The sequence below is a fragment of the Haliaeetus leucocephalus genome, unplaced genomic scaffold, assembly GCF_000737465.1.
Source record: "Haliaeetus leucocephalus isolate CR32 unplaced genomic scaffold, Haliaeetus_leucocephalus-4.0 Scaffold428, whole genome shotgun sequence".
NCBI classification, from domain to species: Eukaryota; Metazoa; Chordata; class Aves; order Accipitriformes; family Accipitridae; genus Haliaeetus; species Haliaeetus leucocephalus.
The window spans coordinates 4,629,643-4,651,587 of NW_010972864.1; the positions used below are offsets into that span (position 1 = coordinate 4,629,643).

General features: G+C 37.6%; 1 protein-coding gene across 1 annotated transcript in view; it reads right to left on the bottom strand.

Moving 5' to 3' along the window:
• Positions 1 to 4,499: 4,499 nt before the first annotated feature.
• Positions 4,500 to 21,945, bottom strand: part of LOC104836065 (desmocollin-2-like) — a 25,791-nt gene continuing 8,345 nt past the window's right edge. Inside the window, exons 8-19 of the mRNA XM_010574413.1 lie at positions 20,819 to 20,974; positions 19,733 to 19,877; positions 18,324 to 18,490; positions 16,519 to 16,653; positions 15,044 to 15,229; positions 13,322 to 13,581; positions 12,962 to 13,104; positions 10,995 to 11,210; positions 9,134 to 9,367; positions 6,974 to 7,095; positions 5,442 to 5,678; positions 4,500 to 4,697 (exon numbers count right to left, since the gene is read on the bottom strand). Coding sequence (XP_010572715.1) covers positions 4,500 to 4,697; positions 5,442 to 5,678; positions 6,974 to 7,095; positions 9,134 to 9,367; positions 10,995 to 11,210; positions 12,962 to 13,104; positions 13,322 to 13,581; positions 15,044 to 15,229; positions 16,519 to 16,653; positions 18,324 to 18,490; positions 19,733 to 19,877; positions 20,819 to 20,974 — 2,199 coding nt within the window. The remainder of the gene's footprint in view (positions 4,698 to 5,441; positions 5,679 to 6,973; positions 7,096 to 9,133; positions 9,368 to 10,994; positions 11,211 to 12,961; positions 13,105 to 13,321; positions 13,582 to 15,043; positions 15,230 to 16,518; positions 16,654 to 18,323; positions 18,491 to 19,732; positions 19,878 to 20,818; positions 20,975 to 21,945) is intronic.

A 21,945-nucleotide genomic window follows, 5' to 3' on the forward strand; every position in this document is an offset into this window, starting at 1 on the left:
AGCAAACAGTGAGATGGATTGAAAATGGGCTGAAAGGCCAGGCCCAGGGGGTGGTGATCAGCAGCATGAAGTCTAATTGGAGGCCAGTGACTAGCAGTGTACTCCAGGGGTCAATATTGGGTCCAGTCCTGTTTAACATCTTCATTAATCATCTGGATGATGGGGCAGTGTACCCTCAGCAAGTCTGCTGATGACACAAAACTGGGATAAGTAGCTGATACACCAGAGGGTCATGCTGCCATCCAGGGGACCTGAACAGGCTGGAAAAATGGGCCAAAAGGACCTCATGAAGTTCAACAAGGAGGAGTGCAAAGTCCTGCACCTGGGGAGGAACACCACTAGGCACCAATATATGCTGGGGACCACCCAGCTGGAAAGCAGCTTGGCAGAAAAGGACTTGGGGTCCTGGTGGACACTGGGTTGAACACAAGCCATCAATGTGCCTTTGTCACAAAGACTAACGGCAACCTGGACTGCATTAGGAGGTCCATTGTCAGCAAGTTGAGGGAGGTGATCCTTCCCTTCTACTTAGCACTAGTGAGGCCACACCTGGAGTACTGTGCACAGTACTGGGCTCTTCAGTACAAGAGAGAGATGGACATACTGGAGGGAGTCCAATGAAGGGCCATGAAAATGTTGAAGGGACTGGAGCATCTCATCTATGAGGAAAGGCTGAGGTATGTGGGACTGTTTAGACTGGAGAAGAGAAGGTTCAGGGGGGATCTTATTATGTATATAAATACCTGAAGGGAAGGAGCACAGAGGACAGAGACAGGCTTTTTTCAGTGGTGCCTAGTGACAGGACAAAAGGCAATAGGCACAAACTGAAACTCAGGACACTCCATCTGAAGACCAGGAAACACGTTTTTACTGTGAAGGTGACTGAGCATCGGAACAGGTTTCCCAGAGACGTTGTAGAGTCTCCATCCTTGGAGATACTCAAAAGCCATCTGGTCCTGGACAACCAGCTGTAGGTGGACCTGCTTCAGCAGGGAGGTTGGACCAGATGACCTCCAGAGGTCCCTTCCAACCTCCACCATTCTGTGCATTTACCTCTTCCCTTGAAGCCAGATAACCAAAGCCAATATTCCACTGGTCCCTCAATCATAGTATCATAGGGATCATACAGTCCCTGCCATACTAATATATACTGCAGCTTTATGACTGCCAAACACATGGAAGTTTGGGTTATCTGCTGCCATTGGTTTTCCTTAAGAGGTTTTGAAAATAGGCACTGCATATTTTTTTGCAACTTATCAGGGAGATGACAGAGTAACACTTTGTACTTTTAAGATCTTGAATTCATCAAGTGTTCTGGGATCATTTCAGAAGCACTAAGAAAGCCCCACAGAAAACTGGCCAGCTTGTGCTATAAAACTTCAGCTAGAGCTCACCACTGCTCATGCTGCAGTACAAGCAGCTGCAGGTCAAGTACTCCTAGTGTTATGGCAGTGTAACATTGCAAAAACACTTCAATTCAAATTTAAAAATACAGGCCCCTTCAGAAATAGGCATGCTTATCTTTATAAACTAGTTCATGTACAAGAAACAAACAGTTTTTGTAGAAGTTCCTTTTATTTTGCAAAAAATTTATTACTCACTGTTGTACAAAATATACCTAAAACATGATGTTAAGATAATGTTGACACAACTAGATAGTTTGCAAGTTAACTAGTTGAAGAGAACAAATCTTCACAATTTTTAAGGTGATTCAAGACAGTAACAACGAGTGAATTACACATTCTAAAACATTTCATTTGTAAAGCTTTACACAAATGTTATTTGGTACTTAGTATTTGTAAACCTTAATGCTTTACACAGTTTTCATTCACATGACTGGAAGATACAATGAAAATAATGTTTTACAGTTCATTTTTTTAAAGCATCTCAATTACCTTTCTACTCTTGGTTTTACAGAAATAGCTGGTTCAGTTCAGAACTTTAATTCTTAAATGAGACAAACAAGTAGAAGTGATTCCAAATTCATGCTTTGTTTAAAAATGGACAAAAAATGCAAGTAACTAATTATCTATGTTTGTTGAAATGTAAAAGAAAAAAATGAAAACTTTTTTAAGGTGAATTAGACTAGAAAACATTATTTTGATTTCAATAAGTTATTATTTTAACTCCAGAGTGGAAAGTTGATGACCATCTACTTAAAATAGCCAATGCCAATTCAATTAAAGTTCATACAAATTTGGTCTATTCTTTTAGAACAGTACTACTATTACATTTCATGAGGAAAGACAACATATTTCCAGAGGCTTCTCTATGCCACCCCCCAAGTAATTTTCAAAAGAGTGCATTCTGTTATTTATCCTAGGTCCTTCTGAACTAAAGGATTTTTATATAATTTAAAAAAAAAAAAAAAACACAAACCACCAAAACAAAAAGGGGGGGGGGGGGGGGGGGGGGAGACATTAACATTACCTTAAAAAGCGTATAGCCAATAAGTAAAGATGCAAGGCACAAAGAAGCAAGGAAATTACTAGGGGACAGATCATCACCTGGCATAAAGTCAGCATAGCTCCACTGGCATCAGCAGGAGTATCCTGACTTACATCAGCCACAGATCTGCCTATCCATGTACAGCAAAACTAATTTATGTTAAAGAAGAGTAGTGTTCAGAAGTGTAGAGTTAGCATGTATTATTTAAATAAAGTTAGTAACACCTTGGTTCTCATGCAGTATTTTGCTGCTGGTGACTGTCACTCTTACCATGGGCAGTGTACCTAGTTCAGGATGAATTCATCACCACTTTCAAACGATAGACTACAATACATTTAACATTGGTCTATGAAGTTATTAACCACAGCTACTTATCAGAAAGATTCTGAAGCCCATTTACAGTGTGAAACAGAAGGCTTTAAAAGTACTATTTTATAACTTTGGTAAGTTTTTATAATATTATGGGGTTTTCACTGACTGTAATTTGTGTGGAATGAAGTGCAACCACTGGAAGTCAGCAGCAGCTGTGCACTGAAATTTAGAGCAGCATGACTCTTTGTTGTTACTAATAATTCCTTTTACAGATCATTAGCTATAGTAAATTTTTAAAATATCTCCCTAAGGCATGTGTTTACAGAGCAAAACCTAAAAGCAGAATTATAGCAACAGAAATAAGTAATTGCACAAGTTTCTTATAGGCAGGAAGAGTTCTTTTAAGGCACAAGAGAATTCCCAGAGTGCAGAGGACAGATTACTTAACCAGGAGTGCAAATATTAAAAATATATAAAACCTGGGAAGCAGAGGCTGAATTCCAGATATAGCTTATGGCAGCATTCAGGTCTCACTACTCTCATCTGCCAAAGTTATTTCAGAGTTTTGTATATATATATATATATATATATATAGTGTATATGTATGCTTAATCTAGTAAAATAATAAATGGGATTCAGATGATTTCTGCCAGGGATCTGTGTAAATGCTTACCTCTACAACCACCACATAATACGCTCAAAACAGACAGTTTATCCCAGTGTAATTTTGCATCCCAAATAAAGCTATCTTTAAAACACATTATTAATGCAGTGTATGCTAAATCCATTTGAGCTGTATCTTCTGTCAAGTTCTACTTACAGAAACAGTTTAATGAAGTCTTTAACAAGGCAAGTAAAAAAGGTTGTGGTAGCTACACTGGACAAAACTCTTGGCAGTGTTCATCATTTCTGCAATGATAACTATGTTAAAACTCACAAGAAACTGAGGTACAAACTTATGTCAAGTAAACATGAGATTTGTCTTGTATTCATTTGAAGTACGACAGTTACCCCTATTTCCTGATTTTTTTTTTTTTTAAATCTTTTATTTCCTTAAAAGAAAAATATATACTCGCATACAATGCTGATACCCTATGTGGTGATGCCATAAATCCCTTAGGATAGCAAGTTTGATGGGTGGTAACCCATTAGGAGAAAAATATATTTTTGAATATTATTTTACATATATACAATATATATATTTAATTTTCAATCAAAATATAAAGTTTTCTAATGTATTCATCAGTATTTTTATGTGAAAAATGAAAAAGTGTTTTGTATCTCAGTTCATATAAGTTAAAAATTAACAAGGTATTTGATATGCACCAGTAATGGCTTTTTTTTTATTTCTACAGAATTAAAAGAAAACAAAGAAACAGTGAGTTAAAAAGCTTTCCTTCTCCAAAGCCAAATGCAACAAAATTTTGAAGCTGAATAATTAATTAAAAGGACAATACCAAGTTTTGCCTTTTAAGGAATCACAAAGAATAGGAAATGTAAACTAAGTAGAAACTAGCATTACTATATTAACATAGCCTAAAGAAGTATTTTTAATCCCTTATTTTTGATGGACAGCAGAGATTAAAAAAAATTGTTGTACAAGTAGGTTACTTACACTCTCACCAGTCTATATTCATTTTGACAAGCCTCTGCCCCCCCCTCAATTCCAAAATACCTAATATCACAAAAGTATGACAGCCACTTATTTACAGGTTTTTTCAGCACTGTGAAAGGCACATTTATCTTTTTACACATGCTTCTGCTAATGTCCTAAACTTGGGTTCCAGCTGATCTAAGAAGTCAAGTGCCTCTTCTTCATGCTGATCACTGCAGCAGCCTACAGAGCCAGCCAAGGATCCTTTTCCTTCATAGTTATATGAAAGGAGATAGTCTTCAGAGTGCTTCTGTTCTTCATCTTGTCTGCATAGGTGCACCTTCTGCATAGGAAGAGAACACACCTTATTATTTTCTTAAATTGTTATCCTAAACATATTGCATAAAAATAATTTCTTTTGATTTACCTTTCATTGATTAATTTTTAATCAGAGTGTGTCCTCTAATGGATTCCTACATACAAAAAATGCACATGATTGGTCTATATCATTAAGACTACAAAATATAACTATTTAATAAAGAAATAATTTCTACTAATCATGTATGTAACAATAAAAGAGGAAGAACCTGTTTAAATAACCTGTCAAGCAACTAAAATCCACTCGAAATTTAAAGACTGATTTACACATAACTAGTTAGGCAAGTAGTGAGAGTTTTTGATCTCCAAAGCATGGAGTAACTACATTTCTAATACTGTACATTCATTCTTGCACCATTGCTAAGATAAATATCAGGTTTAACTTAGTACAAAGCAAGCAGTTAGAATAAAAGCAAATAGACATTCTCAGAAAAACTCACAAAAGAATTATTCTAAATGAAAAATAGCATACTGCCTATAGTTTAAGCCAGGAGAAGAAAGTCCTTTACACCTAGGTCTAAAACATGTAAAGGATGACTTTTTGAAAGGGCAATATTCCAAAGGGGATGCAGGGGAGCAAAGGAGAGGAAAAACGAAACAAAACCAAAACCAGAAAGCCACCTTTCTAGCACAAATACATATCTTCCTTGAAAAGTCTGCATATATTGACCATAACCTACACTCCAGAAAAAAGTTTCAGAATACTTACTTCACCTAAACGAGGATGTGTGAAATTATGCCATTCTGAGTACGAGTATCTACACGTATCCATCATAGCCTGTCCTCCTCCTTCTTTAACTGATCCCAGAGTCTGATGTCCACCTCCCTTGACTGATTCCAAGGTATGTCCTCTTCCTTTTACCATTTCAAATGTTTGTTGATCTCCTGTTTTTATTCCATATCCTCCTTGATCAGTTGTATTTTGTAGAGGAATTATATTGTGATCCTGAAAAAAGATGGAGTAGTGGGTATACTTTTACTTTTTTTTTTTTTTTAATTTTTTTTAGTGATGGTTTTTTTTTTATTTTTCATTCAAAAGATGAAACAGCATTCAGGAACTGTCAATACTGAAAACTGAAAACTCTCCAGCTTTGCACCGTGATATTTTGAACAAAAAGTTATCCTTAGTACCTAGTGTATAAAGGTCAATAAGTGTTCTTTGGAAAGTATACTACAACAAGGGAGGGGGCGGGGGGAATAAATCTGCATTTAAACATGATATGAGATCCAAAAACTGAATCCTTATCCCAGTGAAAGCTGTACTATAATTTAAGAAGCTAGCATGCGGATTATCATGTGAAAATAATGTTTGGTTTTCAAAGTCAACAGCCTGTAACCCATTAAGCCAGATATATAGTCTTATGGATAAATTTCATTCTGTTTCTTCACACATTAAGTCTGTACACTGAGTGAAATATGGAAAAAACTAGTATGGGATCATACTAACTACATTAAAAACTACATTATCAGTTTATAATGGCACCACATTATGCTTCACAGGCAACAAGAAATTTGACATTTGTCACCATTAGGATTTCTTGGTTTTCAACATGAAGTAAACTCAATGGTTTTTAAACTAATCTCCTTTTCTTGGGGAGGACAAAGTCAGGGCGTGGGGGACAGAGGAGAAGGGGAAGAGTCTGAAGAGCTAAGTCCTTCTATATGAACGCAGTCCTGGTCTGGACTATGTTCATGGTAAACTGAATCTTAAAAAAGTTTGGATGCCAAAAGCAAGAATGTATTTTACTAACATGGACTGTTCAATTACCACTGGCTCAAAAATCAACTGCATTTGGGGTCATTTTTCAGGGGAAGGCAGAAATTGTACCTGTAATTTACAATGACTATCTGCTAAATTTAAAAATCCTTCTCCAAGGAAAAGCGATAAGGTTTTGCCATAAGCACACATTCAACATAGGCAAAATAGTAAATTTCTATCTAATCTCATAGTTGAAAATATCTCAAGTGATTAAAATGTTCACCTGAAAGTTCCAACCAAATTATAATTACAAGCAGCCAGTCTAACAGCTACAGGATATGTTTAAATATATATGGTACTACCAACTCTGCCTAAAGGAAGAATTTTCAAACTCTTGTTGAATAGCAAAGCACATCTAATGATCCCTGCATTTATTGCTTATTTCCCTTACTAAATCACTTGCAGGTAGTCCTGTTCTCAAACTGAAATGCTATGGACATCTTAATTGTGTGTTTCTACATTGAAGCAAATAGACAACATACCATCACTTCCTCTCCTGGAGCTTCTGTATTTGAAATGATTAAATTGTGATTGGCGCAATCATCAGTCACATGCCTGTGCATCACCCCCGAGCCACAGCAGCCACAAATTGTGATCAGGATTACTATGGAAAAGAAGTAAGTGAGGAAGATACTATGAACTTTACCTCATAATGGTATCTACTTCTGTCTGATAATGAATTTTGTTGTATTAGCCTTTTTAAATGCCTAAGCATCAAGTATGGTTTAAAAAAAATAATTTATTTCCAAAAAATGCCCACACTCAGAACTGTATATATACACACACATTTTTTCAAATATTGTATGGAGTTTTCACTACACTGTTGAACTATTTCATTCTTCTAAAATGCATCTTGGCTTCCCTGAAAGAAACGCAAGGATCGCTTATGAAAACACTGTTACTGCAAAATTTCACAGTAGTAAAAAATTTAAACCAAATCCAGGGAAAAAAATCATGTCTTATGCCTACAACAAGGTTGTACATAAGACATCTTTCATGTATGAATACACAGATGTCAAATTATATCATAAGGAATTAACATGCAAGCTAAAGGTCCCAATACCAGAAACTTCTGCTTCACAGAAAAGGTCAGCAGAACCCTGGAGGACTTAAAACATTATGTTGCAGAACAATCTTATTTAATTCCTTATATTCAGCTTATTCCTCCCAAAATGCTACTTTGTGTTGTCATGGAGACTCAGCCAGAAATGACTTTGTATAAAAGAATCATGAGCAACTAATACCTCTCCTAAACAAAGGACTGAACATTTCATTCAGAGAACCACTCTTTCCTTCTCAAGTTGATAGCGCAAGAATAAGGAAGCCCACGAGGAATAGAACAGTTCTGCCTAACTGCCCACTGAGCAATCTGATCTCTCAACATAGAAACTTGTGTGGAAATTGGCCAAGAGCCACTTTCAAGCTCATTTAGCTTCTGCAGCTATCAGCCGTCAGCAAGATCTGCATCAGTGATTACGGCAGATCACCTACTGATGCTGACAGATGGGAAGACAACATCCATGACAGCACTGAGCAGAGGATACACAGGATAACACCTAGCCACAATAAAATAATGGGTCTATCTGGGAGGAATGCAGTCAAGGGGTAGTGACTGAAACCTAGCTGACGTTTCACACAGTCCCCCTACTGAGCATCCCCACATCTGAAAGTTCCACCTCTGGGCTATAACACAAATTTGGGTAACTGCCCTGTTTAGATAAAACATGGATCTATCTAATCTTCAAAACATGTGCAGGTCCCAGTGTTCTATCTACCTGAGTAAGAACAGCTAGCTGAGACTGAACACAGGCAAGACAGGTTGATCATTAACAGAAAAAATGCAAAAGAAGAAAAAAAGAAGAAAAAAACCCCCAAACTCTGAAGTATTTGTTACTGTAGCTTGTCCTCTGGTGGTTTTTAAAGATGTTGTTAGTCAGACCATGTCTGATTCCAATAAAAAAAAAAAAAAAATGACCTGACTTTGCTATTATGTATCACTGTCACAGCCTCACTCGTTAACAGCAATATTAACCTGCTGAAAATCTGTTAATCTTTGGGCAACTGCAGTAACACAACATGTATTCAAGGGTTTGGTCTGTTGTGGAAGTATCCAACCTGTCCTTCAACACAGGCCTTCACTGGCTTTTGTAAAATCCCTTGCGAAATTCAATGTCTCAGATACTCCATGTTTTAATCCATGACACAAGAAAGGTCACAAAAAGCTCTAGGAAACTGACTTCAGCATTCCTACAAACAGAAATGTGCATCCCAAAACCAGCACTAAACTCACAAACTTCACTATGCTCGCCCAAGACAAGATCTGATAAGCACTACAAATCTCATCCTACTTCAGTTCATGCAGGTTTTTTGGCCTTGCTAACATGAATACACAGAACATCTTACATAAAATGTACTTAAAAGAAAAAAACAAAAAATCCACACACAGTAACTACAGGACAAGATGAGAGCAAAAAGCCTGTGATATCGACACAAACAGAGCAGGTACATTAAGTTAGTGATGAGGGCTATACAACTGCCTAAATAAAAAAAGAAATGTTTGAATCAAGTTCGCATCAGGTTCTTTCAGCTAATTTTAAAACTAAGTGTTTTGCACTTCATGTTAAAAAACCAAGCATACTTACACAGCAGTAATAGTGATCCTAAGATCATTGCAAGGATGGCCCATACACCAAGAGTAACATTTCCACCAGGAAGTACACGGGTCTGGGTATTGCATTCGGTTGGAGTAATGCAGTCACAGAGGTTAACTGTTACCTGGTTCTCTCCTACCCTTCCTCCATTATCAATCACACTTATAGGAATACTGTATATTCCAAATGGAGTATCACCCTTTGGTGAAAGATACACAGAATTATCTGTTAAAAAAAAAAGACAAAAACAGATCTAATGTTAACAATACCTGAAACTCTGTTGTCACAAAAGCGACCGCATCATGAACTTCCCTTCTCTTACACCTATACTGCTTCCAGTTCCACATCAGCTAGTTTAAAGCTAGCTTAAGTGTGTTGACACAAAACTACATCTTGGAAGGATTTATACTTTCAGCACCTTCTAAATGTTAGAACTGAAAAAGCAAATCTTATACAGCCTTCTGACAACATAGGAGTTGAAACTCTGAAGCTGATTCAGTTCATTACAGTAAATCACACTATTTGGGCTTACTAGTAAAGACCATCAACTAAACCAACATTTATTAAGAGGACTTCTGGTAGTGTGATTGGAATAATTAATCATAAGCTTAATTTATGCCTCTTCCACTCTTTAGCTCAATTGCTATATTCAGTGGGAATGGCTATATCCAGTGGGAAGTAAAATCCATTTAATCTGTTGCCCTGCTTAGTGGCAATGATTAGTGACCACGTGTTTTAAAGGGTGAAAGAAATAATTTGTAAAAAATATGCAGAAGACAGGCACTGATGTACATAATGGTTGCTTTATGATGAGGTATATGAAGCAACATGTACCATCTAAAATGTTTTTTCAATTTGCCTAATATAAACCTTGAAACTCTTGGATGTCTTTGCTCTCAGATTTTGCTCTCTTTTGCCCTTCATTAGTGAAGGTTTGTCTGAACACTTCAGAATCAGATGCTTTTCAGGCTAATTCATGACAACATAGTAGCAAATGTTTGTGCTGCTCTTGTTGCCATCATCTAGCACCCACCAAGAAACCACCATTGGCTATAACTTTTTATACCAGCAAATTTTAGGAAACAGTGATTCCTTTGGTAATAAATTCTTTATCTACTTCTATCAAAATTATAAAAATTAATATAAATATATTAAGGGGGATAGTAATGCTTTCTTTCACCCAGCTCAGCTTCACCAAAAATGTGCTGGCTGACAGCAGTACTAAGAAAAAAAACTGCCAGGATTTTTTTAGTAAGCCTCTAATCAATTTTAGGTAAAGTTTCAGTTTTCCAGTTCTCCACCATAATAGCAGCCTAAGAAAAGTTGTATTTTTCTTTGGAGTATTAGCCATTTCATTCTTAAATTTCTTCTGATTTACGAACGTATACTTCCTTTTCCAGAGGTGTTGATGCAATGCATTACATGGGCTTTTGTTCTCCCGCCTAACCTTTTTACATCGTAATTTCAGACAGAAGCTGATTGCTGACCCAATGACAGTGGGGACAGATTCTTGTTTACACTTTAAGAGGCAGAATACAATATCCTTCTCCTTGCCTTTGTGATACCAACATTCCCACCTCCTTAATTTCTGCAAACTGTTTCAAACCCAGGACAGTCAAGATAAAGAATACTTTAGCTGTTCCCCCTTATTTCTGGCATACTCTTGATCTGTAAGGCAAATGAAACTGAGGAACTGCTAGAGACCATCAGAGCTGCCTTGTTAGCCCCACTGACTACACCAATTCCAAACATAAATTCATCCAATCTATTCTTACAGCCCACCCAAGGGAGAAGTAGCAAAGTCTCCTCTGGCAACCTACAGCTAAGTGTGGAGGGGGAAGTCTTAACATACCATTGTGTCGAGTTATCTTCCACATGGAAGCCAAGCTACGGTCAGTTATGCGATATACAAAGGGTGTGCTGTAAGGAGACTCATCACCATCCTGTGCAGTAAGGCAGATTGGTTTTCTGTCTCTGCACATTATATAGTCGGTTTTAGTGATTCGTGGGAAATTCTTGTTACCAGGCTGGATGAAAACTTGAATTGTTCCAGTGCCTGTTTTTCCATCTAGGAGATAAAAATAACTACTTTTAGCACTTACTTCTAACATTCACATATTTATTTCTAGTCCAAACTTCCACAATGAAATATCATCAACCGTAATATCCAAGTTTAGAAGTAGGGTGGAGAGCAGCTGCTGATTCAGCCAAAAAGAGAGAGGGACTTCTCACAGCTCTCTCGGCTGCTTCTCTTCGCTTGGCTGGTTGTAGAATGGATCAACAGCTCCCAAAGCTCCATATTCTGCATGTGCAGACAATGTATTTTGTTCAGCGTGTGTATCTGTGTGGGGAGAGATACTGTTCTAACAGGAGGATGAGAGGAGAAAGAGCCCATAAATTAGGGGTAAAGGATGCTAAGCCAAACTGGGAGTCAAAAGCAGAAAGTGAAGGTCTCCAGCCTTTTTACTTCTGGAAGGAGAAAACAAATTACACTTTCCCTACCCTCACTTCCCCTGGGAACATGAACACTTTCAGAAACAGTGTCCTGTCCTCTTCCCTCTGAGTCACCATGACAGCAGGATTCAGCAGTGACACATACTATGTTACCAAAGTCTACATGCAAGCAGTGAATGAATTCTCCCTCCTAATTACATTTTTTCCAATACAGGAATGGTCAATGCTTGTATATGCATTCCAGTGAAATTCCATCAAGTCTACTTTTTAAAACTTTCTCTTGAAATACCTGATTGCAGATGCATACATCATATTTACTTTATATGCAACAGAAGTTCTAAGCACTTTATATTCATATTATTTACATTTAATTTTAATATCCAAGCTTCGGACAGTCAGAATTTCTAGCTGTAAAGCAGCCTCCAAAATTCTGCTCTTTACTTCCGCTGATGTTTAAGCACATAAGGGTTCAAACTAAATCCTGCCATTGGATTTATAGAGGCAGTCCATTTTTCCTTTTTAATGTAAGATACATATTTTAGAATTAAAAGTGTGACCTATAAGCCTAACATTCTTCTTTGATAATCCATTTGCTACATTTAGCATTTGGGAAGTGAAAGGTGTATTTAATCTTCTTGGCTAGATGATGTTGAGGTAAAACTATGTCTTTTCCTACAATTAATGCATATACCCAAATTAATCAGAAAGAATAGATGATTACTCACATTAAATCAGAACAAAAACGTGTTTTAGAATGAGAATCTGAATATACAACCCTTCCTTTACTATCACAGTAATTGTAAGAGCTTGTCACCTGAGCCACACATAGTGTGAACACTGTTACAGAACCTAGATGACTGAGAATAAGAACGCAATAACATACAGCAGTGCATACAGCTATTCTTAGGAGGTCCTTTTAAATTAAGGGTTTCCAAAACAAGACACCAAGAAGTCAAACAGAGGAGGAAGCAGTAAGAGTTGCGAGGTCAACAACCTTTTTCCAAAAAAGTTCTCTCTCCCTACTTCTCTGTTGCCAACTTCACAGCTGCCAGGTGCTACCACTTAAAAAAAAAAGTCAGGAAATAAAAGGAATACAGTCCACAGGAAAATCTCTCAATTTAAAACTTAACAAAGGATTTTAAGTGGGAGCAGATAACTTTTGAAAACATTGAGAATTTATCCTGATCTCTTAAATGCTTTCCCTGCTGTGTAATATTCCCTAAGCACTTGATAGAGCTATCCCAAAGACAAGACAATGGACTAGGTGTGCCCCTAGTCTGAACCAGTATAGCTGTCCCCACACTAAATTTGCACATAAACATCTGTTACAGACCACAAAGAATACCAGCAACATTCAGTACTCACTTCTGTCTACTGCGAGGACTGTGATATTGCATTGACCTCGTCTCATTTCTCCTACATCTCGGTCCAAGACTTTAATGGTTCTGACTTCACCTGTTCTTTCACCTATGCTGATCCAATTACATTGGCCAGGTGGTATCCGGTAGCTGTCAAGAATAATTTGTTTGTTTAGTTAAAGAGCTCAAATACACACACACATGTATATGTACAGGTACATATATAGATACATGTATTCATATACACTTAACGTGTGTGCACGCGCGCACACACACATATATATACAGCATCAACAACTATTTCCCCCTTCTGATGTCCTGCCCATGCTGTACTCCAAATAAACTAGTAGGTAACATTGTTTCATACCTTATGCCTTCACTATTTCCAGTTTCTGGATCTTCTGCTAGGTATCTCCCGATACTTGTCCCAATCTCCTCACATTCTTTAACGTCTAGGCGTAACTGGCAGGGTTTAAACACCGGCCCCTCATCCAAATCCTGAACATGCACTGTAACAGAGCTGGTGCTCTGGGAAAGTTGTTGTGAATGTGGTGCCAGCATGTAGGGTGCCTCGTTGTTGACTGCAATCACGAGGATCCTTTGCTTGGCGCTTTCATAGTCCAGTCCCTGTAACAAAGGTGGGGTGTTGTTTTTTTTCTTTCAAACCAATACAAAACTTGGTACTGGTTTCACTGCCCAATTATTAAATAGATAAAACTGTACCACATTTATGTACAAATGAAGTCAGCTATCCTTCTGGAATACCCAGGTTGAGACATAGTAAAGGGACATGATTTAAAAAAAAAAAAAAAAAAAAAAGTTAAGTTCTATGTTAGTCAAAGAAAAGAACCTGAGGAACTATCCCTAGTAAGGTAAGCAGCACCACTGTAGAATTTTAGATGAATACTCTGATAGTCAATTACTAATAGAACTGAGATAAGAATTAAATGTGGTGGGGGATTTTCTCCTCCCATATCTAGTTGGCCATTATTTTAGGTTACATATACTTCCTTTCCAGCACAAGTCAATCATGCTCCTTGCTAGCACCTACATTTATTTCCTAGTAAGACTTCACCCATTGCAAATACATCTGAACTTGTGGGGTTGATCAGAAATTATCTACCATTTATTCTTCAGACAACTTCTCCAAGGTCATGGTATGCCTTTAATAGAGCTATTTATATCCTGAAGTCATAATACTCTCTAGTCTATTACAGCATTATACTAAATATAAGAAATTTCAACTGGGTTTGTATACCAGGGACATAGCTTTAGAAAAAGCTCTAATGATTACCAGCAACAAAAAACATAATAAATAAAAACCCCAAATTTAACTGGCATCTCTACCCTTACAATTTACAACTTCAAATTTTAATATCAATCTTCTCTGCTCCTTACAAGTTACCTGTTATTATATGCAGTTTTAACAGATAATGAAAAAGAGGCATGAACAGTCAAAGGGACATGCTGGAGCACAGGTACAGTGGTCCTTTTACCTCACACTTGTAAAGTACCGGGTGTAACAAGTAACTGAACTAACACATAGTCTTGTGTGTATGCGGACTCCCTCACACGCCAGAAAAAAAAACCTAAAGTCACTACCCTGCAAAATAAAACCTGGAGAGTTTTATGCTGAGTTAGTAAGTTTAAACAACTCCCAGAGAGAACAAGACTGGAGGAGGTGCTCATCCCTCAGCTCCTTTGCCACACTCCCATTTCTGTTAAAAACCCAGCCATGAAGCATTCCTCAGTTACATCCCGAAGTCTAAACAATTCCCAACTGTGGAACCAAGCAAAAGCACCAAGCTCTTCTGAAATGACAAACCAAAGGGAATTCCTTGAAATCTGTGCACACAAAACTGAGGAGTAGTCTGGAAGATGAGTTTTTGTAGGGTACGTACCACACACAAGCCTCACTTGCAGTGCATTTTGCAATTTGCTGTAGAAGACAGTTCAGGTCAGGAAGAAAGCATGATTTGCATGATGGCTACAGATATTCTTTGAATAAAAATGAGTTCTAGATTATTGGTTTTAAAAGCAACACTTGAAGACACATAAATTTTCCTCTAGCAGTTCCATTTTTACTTACCTTAACAACACACAGTACTCCTTCATTCGTGCTTTTGTCTGTTGTAATTTCAAAGGACCGATCATCATTTCCTCTTATAATTTCATACACTGCCCCAGAGCCAGGCGAACCAGGTTCATCAAGATCAACAACAGAGACCCTTAATATTTCTACATTCACTCTGTTTTCCTCCACTCGTGTTTCATACTTGGAGTATCAAAAAAAAAAAAACAAAACAATTTAAATCAGAGAATACTGTTCCACGATGCAGAACTGAAGAACACTGTATTTAAATAAGACTACTTAAACCTAAGGGGTCAATTTACCAAGCTGCTGTAATGATTTATTTTGTTTTCACACACTAGCATACTTCCTCCACTCCTCCCTTACACCCTAAGTGAAACAGTAAACCTTTCCCACCAGCACAGTTGAAATCTCAGCTCCTTCATACACTCAAACTATCACTGACATAATTAAGTCCAGAATTCTCCTTTCAGGAAAGGTAAATTAGCACAGTTCCCTTCAGTTGTATCAGCTATAGATACTAATTTGTGTACAACATGATAAAGCTGAGCATTAGAAAAGGCATTGGGGTAAATTAAAAATATATATATAAACAAACCACATGAACTTGAAGAAAAGCCAAGACGGGTGAAATATATCTCTACTTGGATGGCAAAGGATGAAAGGATTTCTTCTTATTTTTGAATCTTTTTAAAGAGCTGTGTTATTCTGTACAAGCTCAAGAAGCACAGGTAAGAGTGATTCTGAATTAATATTACTGATTATGTTCTACAGTAGCGAGGGGAAAGGATATGGTACATGTATTCCTCATGGATAACGAATTATTCATAAATTTCGTATTACAAAATCTCCTGTGGTATTTGAGGAGTATACATGGTTATTGAGACATACTCTCTGTCCTGAATAACACAGATGGCTGCAATAAGCAAAGACTTAAGGCTGAGTTATAGCTATTGGTGAACAAGAAGGGTTTAAATAACACTTCTGTAGAAGAAAAAGGTGGAAAAGTATAACAATCTTGGTGAAAATCCTTGCATCTACTTCACTGACACTAATATTTTCATTTGCAACACAGAATTAGCCAAAAGCTGGTCAAATGGTAACGAGGTCATGACAAATGCTTAGGAATCAATCTGTCCCCTCCCTGACAATGGTTAAATTATGGTTAAATTATGGTTAAAAAATAGTTAAATTCTAAGACTATGCATTACAGCACAAGTGAATGAATGAGTCAAGCTTTCTCCCAGGGGACATAAGGCAAATGACTCAAAACAACTAATATATCAATAGCTCAAATTACCAAACAGCACAACAAACAACAGGGCATTCTCAAACATCTATATTGGCATTAACTGTCTCAGGGCATTAGGCTTCATATTTGAGGGACAGCCCATCAAGAAATTAGAAAGGGGATAAAAATAGTCTTTTTTTTTTTTAACCTTTTTACAGGCATTTCATTTATAAAGACTTACTTGTAACTGTTTAAAGGATGGTGCGTTGTCATTTGTATCTTCAATTTTAATGACAGCTGTTCCTGTAGTGCACAAACCAAAAGGCTGACCTGCCATATCTCTCACTTCAACTAACAAAGTGTAACTGGGTACCAGCTGAAAAGATGAATAAAAGCATACAGAATTTTGACATACTCATTTTTTTAATGACATAGTTACACACAAGAGTAGAACTAAATATTTTACTCCTGTTGCCCAACTCTGCTCTAAATTCAGTGCTCTCCTACAAAATGTGGCAATTAGCTTTGGGGCTTTTTCCCTACAGTTCCAAAAGGAAAACAAGTAAAATATTTTTCAGTGGCTAAGCAGCACCGAGTTCAGCATCTGTTAGTAATGTCTGTGCTATATCCTGTATCCAGTAAAGCTTCTCACAATGTCAGCATTATTTTCTAATACCTGATATTTTGGAAGATACAAACAATGCACTTCCATCTGCTATCTATGTCTCCCTTTGGAGCAGCAGAGTATTCCCTTAGGTTTCCAGCTGGTAAAAAGTTTCAGTGCATGTGTCTTATTTCAGTGAGGATGACCAGAAACGGTGCTGCAATCAGCCTTTGTTTGGGCTATACATGACAAGGCAACGTCTGCTATTTGGCAGGGTCTGGCACGAAGGAGTCAGTGCCCTTATCAGTTCCAAGGAGATCACTGATAAGCAGCCCACTTAAATACCTGACTTGAGTCACGACAGCTGAAGGCTTTTTTTAGCCTGATTAATACCTGAACAACCTAGGGAAGGGGGACCCAGGATGGGACTGGGCACAAAACGCGCGAGTTTAAATCAAGACAGTAACTCCAGTTCCAAATGCCTGAAAGTAGCATTACGTTTCTCAGGTGAAGGAAAGAAATCTCCTGTTCCACTTCGCATGTTTATCCTTAAAAGATAGGCAGTGGACTCATTTTTCAAGCTTTCCTTCCCTTAGTAGTCACTGTGATTGCTTCCTTAGAAGTCATGGTGATACTCACAGTCACTGCATTTTTCTCTTGTTAAAAAAAGTTGAGCAGCGTACCTGCAAGTGCACAACTTTGCAACACACTGCTAATGTGGATTTTCAGCCATGAAGCAACACGAGTATGCCAGAATATGACTCTTGTTATCCTCAAAAAAGATGCACCCATAGCAGTGTTTTTTTCTAGAATGACTGTCTTATGCTAGAAATATTATTTTGCATTACACATGCCTGTCAATTTTTCTACCGTAAACAATCTCCCACATTTTATCCCCCTCCAAAAAAAAACCCCAAATAAAATAAAAACAAAAACCTCCTGTGTCTTATTTACTTGCAAGCTAGCTGATGAGAATAAATGGTTTGCACTTTAATTTTAGGAACTAAAATTACTGTTCAGGTTTCAGATACTGGAGATATTTCTGTTGAGTATAGGATGACTGACTACTTCCAGAAAAGTTGGTTCATCTTCCCTGTAAAGAAGCAAGAAGCACCTCAAATGGAGCTTGATTAGGAGGAAACAGTGGCTCATGGGATTCATGAATAGAGGAAGAGTAAAAATCCATAGGATTTTTGATCCATAGGTCAAATAGGAGAGCAGCGGGAGGTCTCCTGCCAAGATTAGCTAGAATATGATAGATCTATGCAGAAACTCTTTGGACCAATTACAGGTCTCTGGAAAGCTTTGGAAGCTCCTTAGAGAAGGAAACAAAAAAAGGGTGACAGAAAGATTTATCTGGTGATTCCCATGCCAGCAATTCAGAGTTAAGAAGCTATCTGTGTGTGCTAGATGACAGCTAAAGATACTTCAGGAAAGATCACCTCTCTGTCCAGCTGAGGTGATAATACAGCAATGACACCTGTGTCACCATGTAAAGAAAATGCTGGGGTTACTGGTGGGTTTTGTGACACAATGCGGTATTTCAACGTAGTATGCAGAGTATAAGGCTCATCTCTGTCCTCTGCAGTCACTTTTCCAACAACTATACCTGTGAACATAATACAGCAATTTTTAGTTCCAGAAAAATCTGTAAATAATCAAAAATTATTTGAACAGGTATTTCTATTTTAGATACATGAAAATAGCTATCTGGTCATTTAGCTCTAAATGAAAATAATATTAAGAACATTGTAAATAGTAAAAATACAATAATAGTGCAAAATTGCCTATTTTAATCCTCTGGCTATTTTTTTTTCCTTCTTAGACCAAGTTGTAATTATTGCAGCTGTCAGAAAGAATAATCAAAAGAAATACTAAAAGGTTGGATTTCAGTTAGTGTTTTTGACAGTGACTTCTAATTGAGCATCCCAAACACAGCTGAAGAGGAGTTGCAGGCAGGGGCTGGAGAGGGAGGTTTGCTGCTTTCTGACATGGTTCAAACTGCAGTACTGCCTCACAGGGAGTGCTGCTGTACTTCATCCTTATAGCCCAAGTGGTTTTGGAACTTCACTTTAAATCAGTAACTCACCCAGTAAGAAGTAGAGCAGCTCAGAGAATAAAATGCAACTGGTGTTTTGGGGTGAAGGGGAAGACACTTTACTTCCTTTTTTGTGAAGCAAGTTAGACTTTCCGCACTCTATACCCCTAGCCTAGGAGATGAGCAAGGAATGGCAAACCATGGCTTTTGCATTCCTTATTCTCTGGGGTCCACCTTTCTCCCCGCTTTTGTCCTCTGTTACACAGACACGTGAAGCCAGTAAGAGGCAAATCCCTGCCTTTTACAGGTATGGGCAGAAGCAAGACTTTCTCCCCCTGCCACCCTCTCCCAGGAAAAGTCCTACCTTAGTTCATCAGCTCAGACAAGTACTCTAAGTTAAATCAAAGGCATTTTACAACTTAGAACACCACCGATTTATTTGTTTAGGAAACTAATCTGTTAAAAACTGCTGTTCCATCAATCAAAACATTTTATGGAAACAGGTGATTTTGGATAAAATGAAAAGAATAATGTTCTGAAGTTCTTACACCGTTTTAGGAACATTGAATCATCTGGGTTTAAAAACCTCTTTTTTAAACAATACTTTTCACTATGATTGAGATGGCATTTTCGAATTTCTAACCATTAAGAAATCTTGAGCTGCTCTTCGCAAATTCAGCTTTTGCTGTAAGGAAATAATCCTTAGGAAATCCCACTGAAATTGATTAAAAGGCAGGATTACACCTAGTCAAACTGGTACATAACTGAGCTGAGCAGTGGTAACTATGTTCCCTGATTTAAAACAATTCTTACCAGGCTTGGAATTTTCAGGGACAGAAAACTCAAAAGCGTCCTGTGTAAAATATGGTGCATTATCATTATCATCCTCTATCCTGATTGTATGCACAAGTGGTACCTCTGGTGAATAACCATCTGGAGTGGTTGCAAAGCAAATGATCTGTAAGACATAAATTCAGTAATTTGCTTCATGCTTAAGCAACATGAAGTATTATTACACTTTTAGTTCAATGGAGGAGTCAATAAAATGAAATACAGCGTACCAAGCATACCCTTCTCAAGACCAGGCTCTTCAGACACATGGAAGGGGAAGTGACTGATACCTTACGATGACAGCAACACAAAACCTTTAAATGCTTTCCAATCTTTCCCCTTTCCATTCCTCACACTACAAGTATTTGAATTATTTTCTTTTTTTTTCCCCTAACTCTGTCAAACGCTTTTGCCAAGTCTCTTGAACACTTTTTTTTTTCCAGGTGTGTATGAAGCACTCTCAGCCTTACCAAAAATTCAGATTTAAATATTGCAAATTAGAACAGAAAATCAAGAGCAACAGCAAAACTATTTGCCCATTACAACATAATTTAATAAAGTGCAGTAATATGTACTGCAAATTACCTAACTATTTAGAAGCTGTTTGTTTCTACTAACTGCCTTCTTACACTTCTCAGCCAGTAGAGAGAGCAGTGTACCTTGTTAACAAAATACTAAACCTGAACAGCTTGAGAAAGAGAGGCTCAAAAAACCACAGCCATCTAGAGTTTCTCATGATTTTGTTTTTATGCAGACCTTTCCAACCTTCCCTGAAAAACTCTGGGATAACTTCAAACTCCTCCCAAAAGTGATACAAATCCAATACCTCACTACATTTATGATATAATTAGAGTCTAAGAAGTGAAAAGCAAAACTACTCTCAAGATCGAGATGGCCAGCTATTTCTTTGTCACTGATCTCATCTCTACAACACCAAAGATATTACTCAGAACAGAGAGCTGATTCCAGATCTTGTCTGTTCCCAGTTTCCCCTGTAACCCTACTTTCAAACATATGCATGACAGAAAAAAAAAGATTTAATTGTGTTTACACAATTTAGGCCTGTACCTGAAAGCTTGGATATTGTTCACGGTCTACTGCACGAGTAGCAAAGATATTTCCAGTTTCTCTTTCTATGTAAAACAAACCCTTTGGATCTTGATCGATTCCTGGTCCACTTGCAGAATAATAAATGGTGTAGTTCTGAGCTGTGTCTGACTGGACCTATAAAGTACACATTTTTAAGCCCAAGGATAAATATCAGCATAATTCTAATATATTTTTCCCCTTTTCATGATCATATTTAGCACAAGCAGAAACTCTTCAAAAAAACCAAAACCAAAACTTGATTTAATTCTACTTCTTTAGCAGCTTAAACTTCACAGAATAGGAGAACAGCTTGCTATGTAACTGCCTTCCTTTATAATGCATGCACATGAGAAGGAGTAGTTAATTCAAACTCAGAAATGTTTAGGACTATCGAACAATTAAAGAAATGACAGTGTGCATAAAAAAAAATTATTTTGAAATCTAATCTCTCTAGAATACTGCACATACAAGGCACATTCAGATACAGACGGCTTATTATTTCTGTCCCCATTCAAGAGATTTTGGGTTTAGTGCACTCATCGAGAATGTGATTTGCAACTAGAGGGGGGAAGGGAAAAGAGAGGGAAGGGAAAAGAGAGGGAAGGGAAAGAAGACCACCTAGAGTATAGTCCAGAGACATGCCAATTCAGGTAGCCTCTCTGCATCTCATTACAAGCACCAAGGAGGTAACATTAGCTGTTATCTATTTATAAACACTCTCCTCCCCAAATACTTTCCTTACCTACTGAATGCCAGAAGCTAGGAAGGTAAGATTAGTAGAAAAATGATTGTTCTGCACAGACTCTTTTATTACACTTGTCTCTACACATCTGCTACCAGCCACTCTGTAATCTAGTGAAGGCTAGATGGACCTATGATAACTTTAGTTCTTGCATTTCTCTTTCACGCCTACTTGCTTTCTTACAGTAAGTACTTTTCTTAATAATATAGGCCATACTCAGTCTTCAATGCTACAGGGATACACCTCGAGCTCCAGAAAGGATGCAGACATGCAGGTAAAACTTCCCCCACTCTGTGTCTACAAAACCTTTTTCTAGGCAATGTTGGGGGGGGGGGGGGGGGGGGGTGTCTTTTTTTTTTTCCCA